This window comes from Pectinophora gossypiella, chromosome 11, assembly GCF_024362695.1.
Source record: "Pectinophora gossypiella chromosome 11, ilPecGoss1.1, whole genome shotgun sequence".
Classification (NCBI taxonomy): Eukaryota; Metazoa; Arthropoda; class Insecta; order Lepidoptera; family Gelechiidae; genus Pectinophora; species Pectinophora gossypiella.
This window is the reverse complement of record NC_065414.1, coordinates 2,774,365-2,796,489: the sequence shown is the minus strand read 5'-3', so window position 1 is coordinate 2,796,489 and position 22,125 is coordinate 2,774,365. Positions and strand designations below refer to the sequence as shown.

The 22,125-nt window shown below is 36.8% G+C and overlaps 2 protein-coding genes across 2 annotated transcripts in view; one reads left to right on the top strand and one right to left on the bottom strand.

Moving 5' to 3' along the window:
• The window catches only part of LOC126370679 (acetylcholine receptor subunit alpha-like 2), a 68,299-nt gene that overhangs the window by 40,582 nt on the left and 5,592 nt on the right, over positions 1–22,125 (top strand). The window lies entirely within an intron of this gene.
• LOC126370693 (E3 ubiquitin-protein ligase TRAIP-like) lies at positions 14,392–21,990 on the bottom strand. Its single transcript, XM_050015704.1, has 8 exons — positions 21,687–21,990; positions 21,093–21,311; positions 20,181–20,339; positions 19,544–19,645; positions 18,709–18,822; positions 16,766–16,898; positions 15,735–15,824; positions 14,392–15,561 (listed from the first exon to the last, which is right to left on the bottom strand). Exons 1-8 carry the CDS (start codon positions 21,797–21,799, stop codon positions 15,262–15,264), a joined length of 1,230 nt encoding a protein of 409 aa, XP_049871661.1. The 5' UTR covers positions 21,800–21,990; the 3' UTR covers positions 14,392–15,261.

Genomic DNA, 22,125 nt, shown 5'->3' with positions numbered 1-22,125 from the left:
TTAGTGGTTACTCTAGCGGATTTACGTCGGAACTACGTCGAGTATGGAGCTTGTTGAGGGGTTGAACGTTCTCGTTTTTATTAACGCCATCTATAATTATGTATAAGAAGCTCGCTTAAAGTTGCGCCATCTATCGTTAATTATTGCAACATCGATCTAGCTTTGCCACAGATAATAAAATATTGCGTTTTTAAAAGATTGTGTTTATTTGCAAAATACATTTTATTGAATTAATTAAATGTTTAGTTGTAATTCTCATAAATTATGGGAGATACAATATCAAATTTAAAAAAAAAATATAACCTGTATAAATATCATTTAAAACTAAATTTGAGAACAAAAAAAAAACGCAACTTTCAAATAACGTAGGTAGGTTAGTAACCTACCTATGTTTGAAAATGTTTGTTTTCGTTTGAATTACGAGTCGAACGCGCCTTCTACGTTTTGTGTATTGTGGTTTACAAACTAACCCTGGACTGAAATCGGACTTTGATTTGGCTTCATGAAACCTGCTTTCACGTAGCGGCACAGGAACAGTGGTTATAAAAAATGTCTGCACACAATTTGTTCTTATTATAATTGTACAAATTCTTCGGAACAGAAGTCAATGTTCCGTTTTCCGTGGGATGACGTCAACCGCCTAAAAGTATGGCTTGAGAATTGCGGTAAGTAGTTAAATGTTTACTTTTATTTATTTTTAATATTAAACTGCAAAAAGTTATCAAACAAACAATTTGATAGAATCAATGACAATCAAAACTGGAATAAAATAAAAAGAAATACCTAATTAACATGGTGGGAAAGTTATTGCCACTCCCCCTACTTGCTAGACTATTATTTTGGTACCTAATCGGTTTATCATTTGTCACCATTTATCATTTAGTTTACCATAATTAATGTAATACTTAAACTCAAGCTGAGATCAACAGTTTAGAGTAGTAGAACAGTTTTTTCTGTCTGAAGAACATAATATAATTAGGTATTGTGCTCAATGTCAATTTGGAATTATTAAATTAACTTTTGTACAATTGGGTAATTTAGCATGGCATATAGATATACTAATCAAACTTGAAAATCATAATTAGTGATTTTTAACATATTCTTACTGGGAACTCAGGGCCTCCAGATTCTGAACCAATTGCTATAACTACTAAAGCACTGGAATAGTCAAAAACTTGTAAAGTACCTACTAAATACCAATACTGTATGCGATGGATTTATATTTCCAAGTGAACTGTGGAATAAAAGGGACAAAAGTTAAAAAAAGTCAATCAAGTACATAATTATTGCTGAATTTTGGACTGTTTTATTGAACATTTTATAGACCAGGGCGGTTAAAATAGCCACATCGAAGCAATTCATCTAAGAAAGCAATATTGCAGTTTCACATTTGTGCATATAAAAGTAAGTGTGCGATGCAAACAAATGTCAAATAGCAATATTGCTTTCTTAGATGAATTGCTTTGATGTAGCCATTTTGGCCCCCCAGATATCTACTTACACATTTACTTTTAATTTAAGATGAAAATAAATAAAAATAAAACATTTATTTATTTCTTCTTATACAGTCTTAATAGATACCTAAGATAAACTACTATCTACCAAACCTACAGTTTTGTACCAATTTCACACATCGGGACTGTGTACAGAAGCCAGGAACCCAAATGAGGTATACCTAGTATCTTGGTCTCGCTCACACCTATATATACCAGCAGGTAACAATCTATACATACATTATGTATAGGTAGGTACCTACAAGAACTTAATAAGACATGTCAAAAGTTGCTGTTTTAGTAGATTCTGCCTCTGTGTATTATTGATTAGAACATTAGGCTTATGATCTGGAGGTCCGGGTACTGTTTCTGATATTATCAAAATTACTTTGTGAGATTATTCATCACAAATCAAATATTTTTAATGATCACAAACAGTTAGAACATACAAAAATTTATGCAACATACCTACTACAGTACACATGGGAGGCCTGTTTAAGCAATTTCTTCCAGGGAACCACTACCATGATCCAACCATTAATCTTTGTTTAGTTATGACATTGCGGACTAAGTCACTTAATTGTCCGAAAAAGTAAGAGTAAGCTTTGCTTCAGAAATTATATAGTTGGTCCGGGCTACCACCAAAACGATTACCTCCTGTTATTTGAGGGTAGAGGGTAGAGACGATCCAGCAGTGGAACATCTATAGGCTATTTATGTTTTATTGAAAATTATATTCTTTTCTTGTAGGTAATATGAACATTGCCCACTTGCCTGCAGAAATTTTGCGGTCAAGGTATTTATGCATTGACCATTTCAATATCAAGTATGTACGAAATGAGACTGGTCATAGAAAAAGACTCCAGAGAAGTGCAGTTCCAGAACCATATCAGACTCAAGACGTTCAAAATCGCTCAAGCACTTCCTCACCAGGTAAGCACAATTAATTTGTCAAGTTATTACCTACAATTGGGTAGGTAGGTACTTACCTACCACTGAATTAATACAAATACAATCAAATTTTTATTGTAGGTTAGGTACCTACCTATTGCTTGAATATCTACATAATATTGGGTTTTAGTATAGTGATAGTGAGTTATTACCTACATGAATGATACCTACCGACCTTGAGTTTTTTTGAAATGTTAGGTACCTAGCTAATTACAACTTACCTACTACTTAGATGTAGACAAGTTAATGTAGGTACCTACCTACCTAGTTAAATGTTTAAAGTAGGGGATAGGTTGTTTGTATGAAGTGTCCGGGCTGTGATGATAGATAGGTTCGATAGGTGCCTATAGACGTCTCGATTCCGAACCATTTTCACTAACTAAACTATAATAAAGCCGTATTAACATAAATTGTAGGGTTTAAAATAATTAAAGACGTAAAATATTACTTTATTGTACCTATACCAAGATACCTACCTACTATCTATAATACCTACTTAATACCTTAATGACAAATTGACAGCCTCCATGGTCTAGTGGTTAGAGCGATAGGCTCAAGATCTGGAGGTCCGGGTTCGATTCCCGATGGGGACATTGTCGAAATCACTTTGTGAGACTGTCCTTTGTTTGGTAAGGACTTTTCAGGCTTGAATGGTGATTCAAGTAATCAGGTGTGATTGTTCGAAAAAGTAAGATGATTCCGTGCTTCGGAAGGCACGTTAAGCCGTTGGTCCCGGCTATTAGCCGTAAAAACACCTCCACCAACCCGCAGTGGAGCAACGTGGTGGAATATGCTCCATACCCCCTCCGGTTGATTGAGGGGAGGCCTGTGCCCAGCAGTGGGACGTATATAAGCAGTTTATAATACCTTAATAGGTAAGTATCTACCTAGGTAAGTTAGGTAGCTATAGGTAGAAAAGTAGCTTTTCGCTTTCAACTTTACGCAGACGGCGATTGTCGTAGATGGGTAGGTAATGTAACCTACCATAACGTAACCAGTTGTTTAAGCCTGAAGGGGTAACAAACATACAGGCAGATTTACCTACATACCTAGGTACCTACTACGCATCGCATCGCATCGTACGTACCTATCATTTGCGTTTGCGCGACTCAGGCAGTAGGTAGGTACCTGCCTACCTACTTACCTACAATCGTAATAACACGTGACCTCGCGCAACGCAACAAGCTAGAATGGATCTTATCTTTATAATGACATAAAGTCTATAGTTGCTCGACACACGGAATTGAGACGTAGTTGTTTACAATCTTGTACAAAACAGTGCACCGCGCTTACAGGGCTTATAGGTATATATTATAGCGGTTATTAAACTACCCAAACGCGATGCGTCGAGATCGCGGGCTCGGGCATCAGGATCGGGCAGTGTTATAATAAACAGTTCATTGGTGGGCGACCCACGATTTCGTCATACATTTTATAGGTAGGTAGGTTACATTGGTACACACGATGACCTGACGCATCGTGTGTGGCAGATGAATCGAGTTAATGTAGGTAATAAAGCCTTATCATTCCACTTACTTAAGTAGGTAGGTACCTACTATGTTTGTGGCTCTTTCACGCAAAACCTATACCGCAGCGTAGCTACCTAAAATCATATAGGTACGTAAAGTAAGGCCAACCAGACGAGATACAAAAAGGTAAACAAACGGACCATTACTGAGTTACATTGCGATAACCAGGGATTATCATCTCTGTCCTTATCACTCGTACGCGCAGTTATGGCGTCAGTTGGTCAACGACAGCTGTCGTTGTGTTTCGTGGTAGGTACAGGAAAGCAGTCGGTACTGCAGCTGTCAACATTTGGACCGCCATTTTATGAACATGTTCATTTCTGTTTGGATTGCGTTCGAAGTGATACATATTTTTTCGTCCCCGTATTTACCTACTTAGATTTTTGTTCTTATTATTCCGTTTCTGTTACTTTTATTTTTGATTTTTGCTGGTATTATGAGTAGTTGTTGATTTAAACACAGTATTGACAACATGATTGATAATACGATAGATAGTTTTATCATAAACACAGCTGACTCGGACTCTTCGGACGAATCATCTTTGTCTAGTACAGACGACAGCGATTAAAATTCGAACTTTATGATAATTTATTCAAATATAAATGTTTTGAACCTCTGAAACTTTGTTTACATTCTATATCTCGTCTGGTTGCCTTTAACACGTCAGTAATCTAATCATTATTTTTATTTATTTTATTTTAAGTTATATCTGTCATTATAATTAAAATCAATTTATTCAAACAAAAACAAAACAAACACACCCTATAAATAAAACACCTCCTCCAATGCGTCACATCGAGCCAAGGTGCCCAACAGGCTGGCAGCATTACCCCTCTGAATCGCCAGGCTAATTCTCTGACAGAAATAACTACCAGCCCTAGCATCCCCCGAAGCCCCGATAAGACGCATTGAGAGATCTGTCATTATTATTTTTTTATTCTATCTGTCATTATAATAATATTATAAAACAAAGCTCCCACGCCATTCGCTCGTCTGTTTGTTGGCGGCTATCTCAAAAGAAAAAAATAATAATGACAGATATAACTTAAAATAAAGTTAGATGTGTTTACAGGAATTAGCACCAATGTCATGACTTACAAGAAGTGTTACATATTTTTTTCTTTGAGCTTCTATATTTGCAACTTTTTACCACGCACTTCACATGTTGCCAGTTCGGCGCCTAATCGCGCACCGCGGAGAAATACTGTCACGTCGCTATATTAACAGTAACTTTGCGTCCCACTTTTTGAGCGCTGATGTTCAATCTATGTCCGAAAAAAATAAAGACTAGTGGGAGCTTTCATCGAAAAAGCTGCCTAATGGTTTTGAGATATAACAAAACAATGTATTGTGGTTTTTTATAAGTACCTACCTATGTCTATCTTTTAGGAATCACTTATCATACACATTTTAATATTTATAAAATGGCTACGTTAATACGTTAGTTACCTACCTACTTTAATGAATGTTATAATTGCCCTTTTCTTCCTTTATGTTAGGTATTGTTATCTCCAACAACTTTGCTTTACATTCATCTTTTGGGGCCTTTGGCGACTCAATCATAACCCTGACACTAGGGTTGATGAGGCTGGTATTCCACCCACGATAAGAAGATAAGATTCACGACATTATTTAATACATACTATTTTTCGTTTTAGGTTCATCAGGTACTTTTAAAGTACTGACACCGAAAAAGGTGTACAAAAATAAACGGCTTCGCGACTGCGAACTTGAAGAGCTCGTGGAGCCGCCAGCAGTAGCATACCAGTGCAACACGCCGAAGAGAAGACGGTTGTCAATTACTGAAGACACGCCAAAATGCAAAGTGTTAAAAAAGAAATTAGTATTGTATCTAACAATAACAAAATGTAATACCTTTTGAATTAAAGAAGTAGTTTAATTGAATATTTATTGTATTTTCATTCTAGTCATTAAAAAAAAAATCCAACTTCATTAAATTTGTTAATTTTAATAATCAAGTAGGTATCTTAATTATAATATACTAATACTACTTTTATATAAATTGTAATGAACAATTAATTATTTATAGTTACTTTAAATGATATCTATCTATGTAATGGAAAGGGGATAGTAAAATAAAAAAGACACATTTCTATTGTTTAGTTATTTATTCAAAACCATACACAAACTCAGTTGAATCAGAAAAGCTGGATCAGTGTTTTTCCCAGGAAAACCTAGGTAACTATTTGGTACTCAACTAAAACTCATTTAAACAGGCACATTATTGCCAGATTCACATTCGGCTGTTTGCACATCCTTTCCTTTACTACTTGGGCCACATTATCTTTCCACTTATTTTATATTATCTTGACTCAACCAGGGTACTCGCTATATTATGTTACCTACAAATGAAAATATAATAGTTATTAAAAGAGCACATTAATTTTGATCGGCAATGATATTCAGAACAAAACATTTCTACCACCCATTAGGTATTATAGGCATTAGTTTATCTATGTATCACAGATAATATAATAACATAACATAAGCAAGATCTTGCATCTCATTGAGGTAGTCAAAGTAACATTCATCACAAGATGAACTAAGCACACGCACCTCACGAGCTTTCCGTTAGGCTAACGATAGGCTGTATCGCTACCTATAATGGTCAGGCCAAGTGTGCTAGATGTGAACTGTTTAAATTAAATTAATGCAAGTCCGGTACCAGGGTTTGAACCGGGTTCATCGTTTGAGATGCAAACAAGTCTACCATTATGACCTATTTTATATTAGAGTAATAGTGACTATATAATAATAGTAGGTATATTGCAATGTATGACAAAACTTGTGTGCCAAAACTGCTCTGTCCGCCCTGAGAAGGAGCCAGACACATGGATGACCTATTACGCATGTAATCCGATGAGTTTGAAATTTATCTACTTTATTGAACATTTAGATATTCGGGCTCAAAGAAATGGGTTAATGGGATAATAATTTAAGCATACATACCTGGCATAGTGCGATTCTCATTTATGCAGAACAGAAGTCAGGATTAAGTTTTCACTATAATACCTACAACTCCAAAGAAAATATTTTTCTTTGAAAAGTAGTGTGGCTTTCATGAGGTAGACTTGTATCATATTCATCACTTGGTCATGGTCAGAAAATTGTTGATATGTGGTTCAAATAGCCTTTGCATGTCATTCTTCATAATGGTTATCATCGTCTTTAGAGATCTGAAATAAATTACAGGCTTAAATTCACAACACGCTCACTGCCTAACTAGACTTATTTAACTTTTTTTCAACAAACAGTATATTATGATTTGTACCATAGATAGGTGACAGCTACACAAAAAAGTATCTACTACATACATACTTATACTCACGCCTGTAATCCCGATTAGGCTGGGCAGAGCCACGAGTAAGCAGAGACCAATTTGGAAGCACTTTATACAAAGTCCTCAGGTGCTTAACCGGTGGTCCAATGTAATGTTTCATCATGCTAGAAAAGACTTGTCTTTCATAAAGGTTCTCCTCAGTCGGGTTTACGACACGCCCGGGATGATAAGGGACGATTGCGTTCTAGGTAGGACCTTAGCTATGTTTTTAATTATCTTCCAGTTTTAGTAACTAATTAGATACTTACAGGAGTTGGAGATATATTTTTGCCAATACAAAATGAAGACGTAATCAATAAACCCCACCAAACAAAGACCTTGTATTCTTTGCCCACCAAACATCAGATATCTGATATAATCGTATGTCAACTAACAACTGTCACCTTGACAATGTCACAGATCATTGTCACAGATTATAATACTAACATGTCAACGTTGAGAAAAAAAATCCGTTTGCGCCATCTATTATCTTAATTTTACTCTAACTCTAAGTAAATATATTGTGCTTGCAATAACTTGCACTCAGTAAGCTGAAATTTCACTAGATGTCGCTCGATTCGTTCGATCCCATCAATAAATGACCACTAGATGCCGCTAAAAAAGGGGCGTTTTAGCGGCATCTAGTGGTCATTTATTAGAACTAAAAATAGCCCGAAGAATTGCCCGAGTTAGAACGGCACAGTTTCGTTGTATGACGTGAGGCATCTGTACGTTAGTATTATATGATCTGTGGTATTATAGACAAAACAGTCGGGAAAAAAATATTGTAAAATATTTCGTTACAGCGTCACTAACGCCCTGTATATACAGGTGAAGTGAAGAAAGTAAACTAATGGGAGGGTTCACGTTATATTTGTCGCGTGAAGTATTTGCACGTATCGCTGGCATTAGTGCTCGAGCCAAAATTGTCGGTACTTCACACACTTCACACTGGAACCTCAAGTGCGGTAGATGCCTCCTGAACGCAGCCGTAATTTATCTGTAATGTTGCCGTGGCCGCGATTACACCGAAGTGTTATACTAGTTTATCTATACATAAGATTATGCGTGGTGGAGTATGCTCCTTACCCCCTCCGGTTGATTAAGGGGAGGCCCGTGCCCAGCAGTGGGACGTATATAGGCTGTTTTGTTTATGTAACATTATCCCTGTTTCCCATTGAGATAGGCAGAGACCGCGGAATTCCAATTGTACCACCCTGTTTCTGGCACATTCTTCTTCAACATACAAGCGACCGTGATACAATATATCGTCACTGGAAAGGCAAAATTACGTAAGCGCCAAAATAGGTATTTTGGGTTTTTTATATATTCGGAATCAGCGTTTCATTCTGCGTCGATCTGTCTGGGTAGCATTGCGATACGAGCACTTTTTTGGCGCTTACGTAAATTTGAAAATAGTTGACTTTTTTCAATTCCAGTTTCTTAAACGACAAGATTTTGGTGTTTTTTTCGTGACTGGTGTATAAGTAATATTGTGGTCCTATATAATAACTACATATTAACTTTAAGTAAATTTGGCATTCTATAGTTTGAAAAGTATAATTTTATTAGTAATTTTGGACTACTGAAAATAAAAAATAGACTATGTATAAGTCATTTTTATTTACAGCTTTTAAAATAAGTAAGGCGTATAAGAAAAAAATGTCTTAGCATGTTTATGCAGTGAATGGCGTATAAGTAATTTTGACTTACAGTATTTAGAATAAGTAAGGCGTGTACGTAAATTCGGCTTCGCATTTTTATGCTGTTATTAAGCAAGTTTGTGGGCTAGCAGTAAGTTTCCCAGGAAGTTATTTTTTAACAATAGATCTAAAAGTAAAACTATTTTAGAATTGATTTTATAATTTATTAGCGACCCGGCTTCGCTCGGATGCAATGCTGAGGAAAAATGAAATTATTTACGACATCACATTAAAATCCTCAAAAATAACAGTATTTCTACACTATTTATTGGATGTTATTATACATACCTATAAACTTTCCTCTTGAATCACTCTATCTACTAAAGAAAATTGCATCAAAATCCGTTGCGTAATTTTAAATATTTAAGCGTACATAGGGATATAGGGACAGAAAAAGCGACTTTGTTATACTTTTTAAGTTCTGTCGTTTGCATATTTAGCGCCAATTTTGAATTGAGAACTCAAAATTCAAATTTGTTGGAATTTCGAATATCAAAACAATTGAAAGCATTATGATTAATGCAATTGTTTAGTCACAGCGTTGGTTTGAATCTGTCAGGTCACGTCCGAAAATGAATCTTACAAAGAAAAATTTTCTATAACTTTCGAAGAGGCCTACTGCGACTTCAGTGTTTCAAACAGTTAAAATCTCTATTCCACGATGAAGTGCCATGTCTGCGAGCCATCGAACGGTGGTATTTAGAATTCGAGCGTGGACATCCGCATTCACTGAAGATAATATCGTTGCTGTGAGATAACTAATCCTCAAAAATCGTCATGTGACATACCGAGAATAGAGGCGTTATTAGGCATTTCAGGGACAACCATTTAAACGATATTGAATGAGGCACTTGGTGTGAGAAAACTAGTTTGCCGTTGCATCCCGCATTTTCTGACGATCATAAGGTAGCCCGCGTCAGATGGTGTAAGAAAACTCTTCAGAGGTTCAACCGAGGAGAGTCAAATCACGTGTACGACATCATCAGTGGTGATGAATCTTGGATTTATGCTATTATCCTGATTCCAAACAACAATCCACAGTTTGGGTCTTCCAAAACGAGTCAAAGTTGTTCGCTCTCGAAGCACTTCAGAGAAGATGGTGGCTACCTTCGTGGAGAAAATCGGTCATGTTGCGACAATTGCACTTGAAGATCGTAGGACGGTTAATGCAGATTGGTATACCACAAGTCATCGCCGAACTTCGAAAATCTAACCCAAAGCGACGCATGATGATGCGCAGGAGTGCAGGATGCTGCACCATGACAACGCAAGCTCACACACCGCTCGTCAAACGATTATTTGAAGCAGGAAAACGTAGAAATTCTTGACCATCCTCCATACAGTCCTGACCTAAGCTCCAATGATTTCTTTACATTTCCTAAAATTAAAAAAGAAACTCTTCGCGGTCAAAGGTTCCAGTGCGGTGAAGAAGCGGCCAACGCTTTCAAGTCAGCCATTTTGAACACTTCTACTTTGGAGTGGAATAATGTTAAATAACACCTGGTTCGAGCGAATGGAAAAGTGTATTAAACTTCGTGGTAAATACTCTTAAAAACAATAAGGGGAATTATTGAGGAATTAAAAAGACTTGACCCTTCCAGAGACTTGACTCGACTTAGAGCCACGTATGCTTGTCCTAATTCAAACAATTTTGAGCCCAAATATATATGTTATGTTATGTTAGTGGGCTCTGTTTTCCGCATTTAGACTCTAAGGTGGCCCATTATGCGTGTAATTGTTGACTACGTAAGCCAACCTATCTCCTTCCAGAAGCTCAGAAGCCTCCTGGGGATTTCACAGGCTTCGCGGAGCGACCCCACCCAGCGATCCACTGTGCTGCCCTGCATATTATGGACGGTGGATGACAATGACAAAATTAAGGGCAACATCCTTCTTTCAGTCATTTTGTAATATCGTCCATCTTGGATTTGAAATTTTGACATAATGACAGTATTCTACTAGTGTAGTCCTATCTTTGATACCCATATTGAGGGGGTTGTGGAAAAATATGTACCTAGTCCGCTATTTTGGAACGGCGGCCATCTTGGATTTTAAATTTTGACATAATCACAGTATTCTACTTGTGTAGCTATTTCATTTGATACCCATATTGAGGGGGTTTGGAAAAATATGTAATCCCCCATTATGTACCGGCTGCCATCTTAGATATAAAATGTTATTGATTTTATTATATTGTATTGACATCGGAATTAAAGGTGCGTACCAAATTTCAGATCAATCTGACAACAGGAAGGTACTTAAATTGCAATATCTAATTTTGATACAAATATACCGTACGGGTTTAGCTAAATAAAACCGTTTAACCCTTTCACGGACAGAGACCATGGGTCATTGGTGGTTCATAATAGGTAGTATGGCACCTTGGAATCGGAACGTACGTTCTGTCTTTGAAAGTGTTAAAAAGAAACTTTTACAAACAGATAACGGGTTGTACGCTATTATTTATATTTTATGAAACTTTATTTCTGGCACTTCAGTATTTTAATAGCCATTTTTATAAATCAATTGAAGTAATAAGTAGTTTAAGGAGGTATTAAGAATAATTATTTGTCTCTTACGTCTTTTTACCCATGTAAGATATTACAAAAACTTACTTTAAAGAATTTTTGGTGAACTGACATAATCAATCGATCACTTTTTAGGCAATTTTTACATAATGAGAGCAGATGTGTAAAAGTCGTTACAGTAACTTTTACTCCGCTAACATTACAGTATTATTATATTTAAAGAAATATTGTCGTTCTCGTATGCATTGTCTTAAGAGCTGTAAGTAATTTTGCTTCCAAATAATATTTTAACCAGATGGCGGTTAAGTAAATTTGCTTTACTGTAAACTGAAGTCATTTTTACGTAAGCGCCACTATATCCTAAAATAGCAATCCAACAGTTATAATATGTATTGCTGGACATAGAAAATTAAAAAACAATGTAACCTTACCTTGACATCATCTAAATTGGATAATTGGGTAAAAAGTTATGATAAAAAAACGAAAAAATGAAACTTTAAACGGCTTTTTCTCGAAATGGCCTTTTGGCGCTTACGTAATTTTGCCTTTCCAGTGACGATATTACGTTTATAATTCTTGCATAAAAAGTTAAGACTGTTTCATTCTGTTTATTAAGGTTTGTTTTACCTATTATTATATTATTTTTATTATTGATCTTAGAAATCGAGAAAAATGACCCGACTGTTTTGTCTAAGTACCTACAGCACAACGCCGGACGCGCAATTAGAAATGCTATTTCAACACCTTCCCGCCGGTCAAGATGAACTGAAGTAGGATTTCCGATCAAAAAACGCCCGTAAACCCTACTCCTTTACGAGCCAGATGGTGAACGGTGAACTAGCATTCCTAATTACGCAACCCGGGTCACTCCATACTTCATACTCTCCCCTTCACTTTTTGCGGACTTAACACGATCAACACAATGCAAAAAGTCGGTTCTTTCATTCAAGACATGGGGCATGGGTGAGCCAAACTGTATTAACCTATACAGGCCGCGCGCGCACGTGAGGGTTTAGATTTAAGTAAGACCAGAGGACCAAGTCAGTGCTCTGAGGGGTTAGATCGGCGCCCGAAACCCATTGGTACGGAGCGGAGTTACCGTTCTATAGGTATATAACCACACCCCGGATACTTCATACAAACAACCTCTTACTTACATGCGCGTCTGTGTGTGTGACGTCTGACGCCATACGATTCAAGTCTAGACTATGTCTAAGAGGGGGTGAGGTAAAACTCAAACGCTGGTGGGGAGCGGAGAGTTGCCGTTCTATACGTAGTATTATTTATTTATTATTATTCCTTATTCTATGACATAACTATGTACCTACTGTTCTATGCCTAGAGGAAAAAATATTACTTATAACTTTTCTTCCTATAGCATTAAGGAATACATGCAATGGAAAAATGTAAATTCATGACATTTAAAATATTGACTGATTGACCGTAATTATTAGAAATTGTAATTTTTAACTTTTATTAATGTTAGTAATGTCATCATCATCATCAGCCCATTAACGTCCCCACTGCTGGGGCACGGGCCTTCCCTATGGATGGATAGGGAGATCGGGCCTTAAACCACCACGCGGGCCCAGTGCGGATTGATGGTTATTAACGACTGCTAATGCAGCCAGGACCAACGGTTTAACGTGCCTTCCGAAGCACGGAGGAGCTCGAGATGAAAACTTTTTTTTGTGGTCACCCATCCTATGACCGGCCTTTGCGAATATCGCAGACCGAGCGCGTTTACCGCTGCGCCACCGAGCTCCTCAAGTTAGTAATGACATAAAATGTATTAATAATATTACTTAGACGCTAAAGATTTTAAAAAATTACATTTGCATGCTTGCTTGTAAGCCGTACTGGACCATGTTACTAATATCTAATTTATATCATGTATTCTCGCAAATAAACGATTAGGTATCTTATCCTGCTAAGAGAGTAATAGAATCCATTCTCATATAAGTGTTACAGTTCGGTGGCATACCCTGCCCTAATAGCCCAGTAAGGTATGCGAGTAACAATTTGTCCGACAGAACATTACTTCATCTAGATAAAACCACAATGACAGAATAGGTAGGTACTTACGAAGGTAAGTATTTTTCTTCTTTCCTGAGGGTTTTGAGCTCGATGACTATCTATCAACAACCCTGATGTTAGGGTTACTATTGAGCCGCGAAAGACGCCTGACGTGGCTCATGTAACAACATAGTAATTAAAGTAAATAGTACTTAAAGGCCAGGACTGCCTGTTTAACGTGCCCTCCGAAGCACGGAGCATGTCACTTTCGAACTGTCGGGTGGTCACCCTGCAAGGTGTTAACCAAACAAGGGATCACAGAGTGATTTTTATTTATTTATTCATTATTTACATTTCACGACTTTACAGTGCAGAAGCGCCAATGCGCCGTGAAACTTCCAATATAAACAATAATTAGACATATAAAAAAAAATGTGGTATGCCCTCACCGGGATTCGAACCCGAGACCTCCGGATCGTGAGACCATCGCTCAACCACTGGACCACGGAAGCAATCACTACAAACATTTAAGCATAAGCAGGTATGGCCATACAGGTGATATCGTAACGAATACTGAGGGGAATGATTCTGACCATAATTCTGAGTTGATATCAAGTGGTTTAAATTTTAGTGTTTTTAAAATTATTTTCAGTTCCATATTTTTGCAACGTTAAATTCCACTTGATGTCAACTCAGAATCATGATCTGAATCATCCCTCAAAGTTTTCGTTACGAATGTCACAATACCCTGTATGTAATACCTGTATAAAAATATTATGTTATTATGTTCGTAGGTATGGCTATACGTGTATATGTAATAAAACGCTTGAGCTGATTAATAATTTATTTAATAGTAACATAAAATTACTTCGTTCTTTTTCGAATTGATACTTATCATAAGATGACTCTTATTTGCAATGACCTAAGACCCAGCTTAGACCAGTGAGTTCAACTTATAATTATTTTAAACACATAAAAACGGGTTCTTATCGCGTTTAAAGTAGATTATATATTCATCCCATCCCGCCATCCCGTGATCATGGCACTTGCAACAGTGTCGAAATATCGGGAGTCTCACATCCCTACTTTAAACGCGGTAAGAACCCGTTATCATGTGGTTTAATTATGATTATAATTATTTGTGGATGCTTTACAATATTTCAATACTTACAACGAAAAAAAATTTACAGCAATACATTTCTACAGTTCCTTTACCATGCAAAGTGAAATATAAATACACACAGAAGTACATTACATTATAATACTGAGATCGATTTACAAAATAGTAGATATATTACGCTCTGCGTGTCTTAGTAGGTATAGATTTGAGGTGGGTAGTTCATAAATATAATATAATGACGACATAATGTGACATAATAATATTATGTCATATTATGAAAATGACTATATTTTTGTTGAGTTTATATCATAATTATTTCTCATGAAAAAGAAAAATAATTTCTTTCGAAAGAAAAATAATACGAATTTTAGGATTAAATAATTAAATTTACAGTTTTTTTTATAATATTATAAGTAAGTAAGGGTTTTTATTTTCTCAATGTTGATGTTCCAAATTCTAATTTTAAATTAAATTACACTCGTGTTTTGAATAACAAAAATTCAGAAGTGCTTCGATTTTTTGATGAGAATATAATTTAAATAATCGGTAAATTGCATATTAGATTACCTACTTACTTTTCATTATGTGTTACGAGCTTTCTTAAACATTTCTCCAATATTGTGATTCCCAGTTGGATTGGGTCGTTTTAATTTGTGTTTATGTGTTAATTTCGGTATACTCTTACTTTTCCAGTCTCCTATAGACACAGGAAAAGAGTCTAATTTCGAATGTCCTCCCAGACCGTCATATGAAATATCTAATATTGATTTTGTCTCCATCTTTGGCTTTTCCGGAGGGATTATAATGCCTAAGCCGCCGTTTGATCTCTGACTCATCTTCGGGTCGTGTTTTGCTGTTTTCAACATGGCGTATTCTGACGGCTGAAAGAAGGAAATATTTTATCATTAAGTGTGAGGCCTTTGCTCAGCAGTGAGACAATAATGCTAATTCTGGCGGATTCCTGGCGGTGTAGGTACAGTAAGTGATAACGGGACCAACGGTGTCCGAAGGTCCTCATTCCTTACTTCCACACATTAAACACTATAATATCTACCTTCATTCGTAACGTAGCCAATGCTAGATTGCTCTGTTTTAAATTCAAATATGGAGAATCTGCATGTTCAATATTTTTCACCATGGTGTTCTGAAAAATAAAATAGGATTAATACTTTTGGTACAAAATTTAACACAACAGGCCTGAGAGCGTCTAGTTGGGCGTGAACGTCGGGTCAGGACGCCGTCTAAAAGGATTATATTTGAAATAATTAATCGACCTTAGTGAGCCGATAGCGATAAGTTCTGAACGTGGGAAGTCGTCGACCACGCGGACTTGGTCGGTATCGGGGTAATATACAGCCTATATAGGTATGGCCTATTACTGGGGACGGGCTTATCTATACTAGGGTATATGAAGCAAACTGGACCACGTTACCATAGAATAAAGAATAACTACGTATAGAACGGTAACTCCGCGCCCCGCTCCAATTCGTATCGGGCGCCGAGCTAGATTTACCTCACCCCCTTAACACATAAACACATACGCTTTAGGCGGTTTTAATTTCTACATACATACATACATAATCATCATCATCAATTTAAGAGCCACGCTCTTGTCGGTATAGCATTTTCCATTCCAGTCTATCAAAGGCCAATTCCTTGACTTCCCTATAAGACACGACGTTAACCTTTTCTTTAATCTGTTCCATGTAAGCTCTTCTTGGTCTTCCCCTTCCTCTCTTTCCTTCTAGCTTTCCTTCTATGATGTTTTTAATAAATTTGTCGTGTCTTATTAGGTGTCCAATCATCTTGCCTCTTCTGTCCTCAATAATTCTCAGTATTTGTCTCTTTTCCTTTACTCTTACTAGCACTTCCTCATTTGTAACCCTCTCTGTCCAACTTATTCTTTCCATCCTCCTCCAACACCACATTTCAAAGGCCTCGAGTCATAACATACACAATACACACATAATATCAAGCCTATTTCCCGTTGAGGTAGGCAGAGATCTCTTACTACGATTCTGACACACAACTTTCGCTTAATTTCTAAGCAAAAAAAGTTATAATATAAAATGAAATGATACTTACTAAGCTTTTATCAACATCTTTTATTCTGTGGTGGAATATTTCTTCGTCCATTCCACAATCTGTTGATGTAGACGCTCGTGGTTCTATTACTACTTCACATTCTTTCCTATCCCTTATCTCCGTTTCTAGTTGTCTGAAAAAAAATCGAAGGTTTAAGATTAAAGCTTATGGCGAAGATGGGAGCCATCGGTACGGCAATGCAGGACGGAAGGGGCAAGTCACAGGGACTTTAACCTGGAACCTGACAGAGGGCAGCAGTAACTGTCAGTACTATTACAATGTCTTCTTATTCTTCTATCGTGTGGGTTGTGAGGTGAATTACCAACCTCATCAACCCTGGTGTCAGGGTTACTATTGAGCCGCCAAAGGCCCCTGACTTGACTCATATAACGACTACGTACTTAAATCAGTAAGTAGTAACCGGGACCAACGGCTTAACGTGCCTTCCGAAGCACGGATCGTCTTACTTTCGGACAATCAGGTGATCAGTCTGTAACGTCCTAACCAAACTAGGGACCACAAGGTAATTTTTGTGATATGTCCCCACCGGGAATCGAACCCAGGACCTCCGGATCGTGAGCTCAACGCTCAACCACTGGACCACGGAGGCCGTTACAATGTACAATGGCTTTGTAATAGACTACTCTGGGCGCCATCCCACTCGCGTCAGACAGAGTACTTCGGGGCGGAAGGCAAGACGGGGAGGTATTTTTCCCTAAAAAAGTAGCATGGAAAATGCTGCACCGGCAAGAGCGTGACTCTTAAATTGATGATTATGAAGATTTTAGAGCTTATGCGTATGTATGTATGTGCGTGCACCAAATACAAAACTTTATTGCACCAAAAATAAATAATTATAAAAGACTCTTAACTGAAGACCGAGAAGGACTTACGATGACCAAATTGGAGATGTCCTTAGAAAAGGTTCAATACGATCTACTCTGAACCGGCGTGCGTGTATGAAGCGATTGATGAATGTGGAGGAAGCAAGAGAAGTGTGTCAGGATCGAAGCAAATGGAATTCTATAGTCTCTGCTTACCCCGGTGGGAAATAGGCGTGAGTTTATGTATGTATGTATGTACTCTTAACTAGGTACATGGCAAATGCACCGAGTGTCAGTTCTGCCTATTTTTCATAACAACCGCAATATAGCTTCACACCTGTATACCCGAAGGGTTAGGCAGAGGTGCACAGTATTATAATGGTGCTGATTCCAGTATACTTTTTACTTTTAATTTTATATTAAGTTATATCTGTAATTTTCTTAAACGCGGAAAAGGAAAGGGTCGAATATATAATATAAATCATATAGGTCATAAACATAACCCCCCTTTTTGCTTCGCCGCAGTCGGGTAAAAAGAAAGAGTGGATGTAGTGAGTAAAGTAGAAATTGTGCGTAATATACCCCATTTTGAGTGGGATATGGGCAAAATATTATATTTTACTTGTATAGATATCACTCCGTGCTTCGGAGGGCACGTTAAGCCGTTGGTCCCGGCTATTAGCCGTAAAAACACCTCCACCAACCCGCAGTGGAGCAGCGTGGTGGAGTATGCTCCATACCCTCTCCGGTTGATTGAGAGGAGGCCTGTGCCCAGCAGTGGGACGTATATAGGCTATTTATGTATGTTTATGTAGATATCACTTAAATGCTAAGAATGATTGAGAACAGAAGATGCAAGATGATTGGACACGTAATAAGACACGACGAATTTATTAAAAACATCACAGAAGGAAAACTAGAAGGAAAGAGAGGAAGGGGAAGACCAAGAAGAGCTTATATGGAACAGATTAAAGAAAAGGTTAACGTCGTGTCTTATAGGGAAGTCAAGGACAACTCCTTGACTTCCCTATAAGCCAACGCCTTTGATAGACTGGAATGGAAGATGCTGCACCGGCAAGAGCGTGGCTCGTAAATTGGTGATGATGAGATATCACTTACAAACACTTTGCTTGTAGTTCCACATTCCTTTTTTTCTCATGTGAGATTTCTTGCTTGGCTGTCTGTAACCTGTTTTGGAGGTCAGTCTTCTTTGATTCTGTTTCATACAGCGCTCTGGAACATATAAAGCATACAAAGCCTTTTGAAAGTTTATTTGAAAAAAAGAAATAGAGATTAAAAAAAATAATGTAAGAACGCTTCTTCTATCGTGTGGGTTGTGAGCTGGATTACCAACCCCATCAACCCTGGTGTCAGGGTTACTATTCAGCCGCCAAAGGCTTCTGACATGGCTCATGTAACGACTACACATGTACTTACTTACATCAGTAAGTAGTAACCGGGACTAACGGCTTAACGTGCCTTCCGAAGCACGGATCATCTTTCTTTCGGACAATCAAGTGATCAGCCTGTAATGTCCTATAACCAAACTAGGGATCACAAAGTGATTTTCGTGATGTGTCCCCACCGGGACTTGAACCCGGGACGTCCGGATCGTGAGCCCAACGCTATGAACGCTATCTATACCACAGACAATTCCAATAAGAAGTATACAAAAAATATTATCATTTTCAATCACACATTAGGTACATACCATAACATAGCATCATGCCTGTGTCGCCTTAGCGGCAAGGCAGAGGTGTATACTGTGGGTGTATAGTTCATACAAGATACAATAGACCCTTTCCTCGCCATGTTTAAGTCCCATGTAATAAGGGGCGAACCACATAATAAATAAAATCAAATGTAATTTGTATGTGTGTGTGTGTGTGTGTGTGTGCGTGTGTGCGTGTGCGTGTGCGTGTGTGTGTCTCGTATATATATTTAAATGATTTACTTTTTCAATGCCACAGCAAAAGTGGCTACTGTTCGTACATCAGTGTATCCTTCCAGCATATTGTCAACCTCTTCCACTGTGCTGTTGTATACCTTCTGCAAACTAATTAAAACAAAAAGCAAAGTTATTATAAAATTTGATCATCGAATAATTTCACCAACAACATTACCTAATCATATCAAGTACAATTGACAATAGTAAATCAATTAAAAAGTAATAACCAACCTATTATTTTCTGTACCATGGAATCTTTCCTACGTAAGGTAGGTAATTAATTCTTCATTCTCAAGTGATCATTAAGATTGATAACTGCATAAAAAAATCTTAATACTTTCTAAAATACAGTTATAATATTACAAGTCCAACAGCAAGCTTTATTGTGGGATGAATTAAGAGTACATAAGAGAGATAAAATGGTCAAAGGAAGAATGCCTTTATGCCTTTATACCTACAAGCACCAAAGAGATGTTATTGAATCTTAGCTATTCCAACTAAGTTGTCTTCAATAATAATAACAAAGCAAATGTCCATATGAATCTAGTCCACTTTTTAGGTATAAAAGATAAAACCTGTCAATTACTGTTTATCAATAACAAACCCTAAAAGTATAGTCTACAAATTATATTATTGTACCAACCCTTGCAACAGCTGTAAATTCTTTTTAAACATTTCATTTTCTTCTTTTAACTTTTGTACTTCCTTATTTTCAGCCTTAAAATACTCCAATTTGCCCTTAAGTGCGTCTACAACAGCATAGCTGTTAAGTAACTGGTTTTGGACTTTCTTATGAGATTCTCTGAAAAAAAAAACATTGATAAAGTATTAAAAATTAGCCTGATAAAGTGCCTATAAATATAAAAGAGATGAGTATTCAAATAACACCCACATAACAATGAATGTTGTGTACATAATAAACATGCCTCTAGTTCGATTTATAATATTCTTAAACTTTATGTCAGTATGCTGTGTTTTTACATTGTGTCAGTACTATTCGGAGGTGGAGGACAGGAGGCCTAGTATGGCTTTGTAATAGACTACTTTGGGCGCCATCCCACTTGCGTCAGACAGAGTACTGCGGGGCGGAAGGCAAGAGGGAAACCACTGCCCTATTTTTCCCTAAAAAAGTAGCATTAATGCTACACCGACAAGAGTGTGGCTCTTAAATTGATGATGATGAAACTTTATGTAACCTTATTTATTTATTTTATTGTACACAGAACAGGATGTACAGACAATTAAACTAATACAACACAGAGAAACAGTTCAGCTTGTATCTAGTAGAAATCTCTTCCAGCAGATCGGAAAAGAGATAAGTGTAAGATAGGTGTGTACATCAATAGCAAGATAAATAAAAGAAATAGAAAATACGCATACATTATTTGACTACGAAACAACAGAAGAATAAAAAATCTCAATGATAAAAACTTGTTTCTAAGGTTCACAAGAACAATGCAGGTAGAAAATTACTACGCAATATTCTTCTTCTTATATCAACAACATACAAACAAACACTAAAACAACTTACTATGCAATAAAAATAGGTACTTACTCATTCTCCTTTACTTTATTCGTCAATTCTGTTATTTGTTGTTCCTTTGATTTTAACTGGATGGTTTGTTGTCGAACTTGTAATATAGTAGAATCCAGCTTGCTCTGAAGATTTGCTATACTTTCGTCCCCAGAAATAGGTTGGTTTGAAGATGCTGGATAAACACGGAATACCGACTTTGGTGTTACTTTGTCCCTGCATTGCGGACATGTGTTTGATCTGAAAGGGTGCAGAATGTAAGAGCTCAACTGGAAGATTATATATCCAATATGAAAAATTTATATGGAAAATAGGGCACCTTGGATCCTTAGACAACTTGTTTTACACTTTTAATAGCATATATATTATTCAAAACTATTTACCACTCCATTTGATAGAGGGGATGTCTATACGGTCACAAGCCACTTTGGTATCATGTCACATTAACTTTTTTGACAGACTGAATTCCTAAGTCATACTAAATGTGAAATATGTTAGTGCAACAGGGTTCTAAAGCGGTAACATGATACTTATTGCTCATAACTGTACGTTTTTGTGGGCACATTATACAGGTTGTTTATGTTGTATTGTGTATTTATTTAAGTCGCCTTTTACCTTGCTGTCCATGTAGACAGGCAATTCTCGTGAAATAGATGTCCACATTTGGTTACATGGATAACATCTGCTTGGTTCAACACTTCACTGCATATTGTACACAACACAAGCATTTTGCCGTTGCAAAATAAGTAAAATCACTCGTACTTATTTAATTTTAAGCACTACACTTAAATTTTCAAAATAAAACTATATTTAATACATAATAACAAAATTAATGGCAGAAATAAATTTTATCTTTATCAAAATTAAAGAAGGTAGATTAAACTTAATGTAAATTAATACGCCGACTTTGTTTACTACTTGAAGCTTGAAGGTTTTTAGGTTATGTGACTGACAGTGACAGTTTACTTCTTAATTATTTTTTTTCGGCATGGATACACAGATTTTTTTAAATAAACTTGTCTTATCGTTATTTTTCAAAAGGCAACTAATTTGT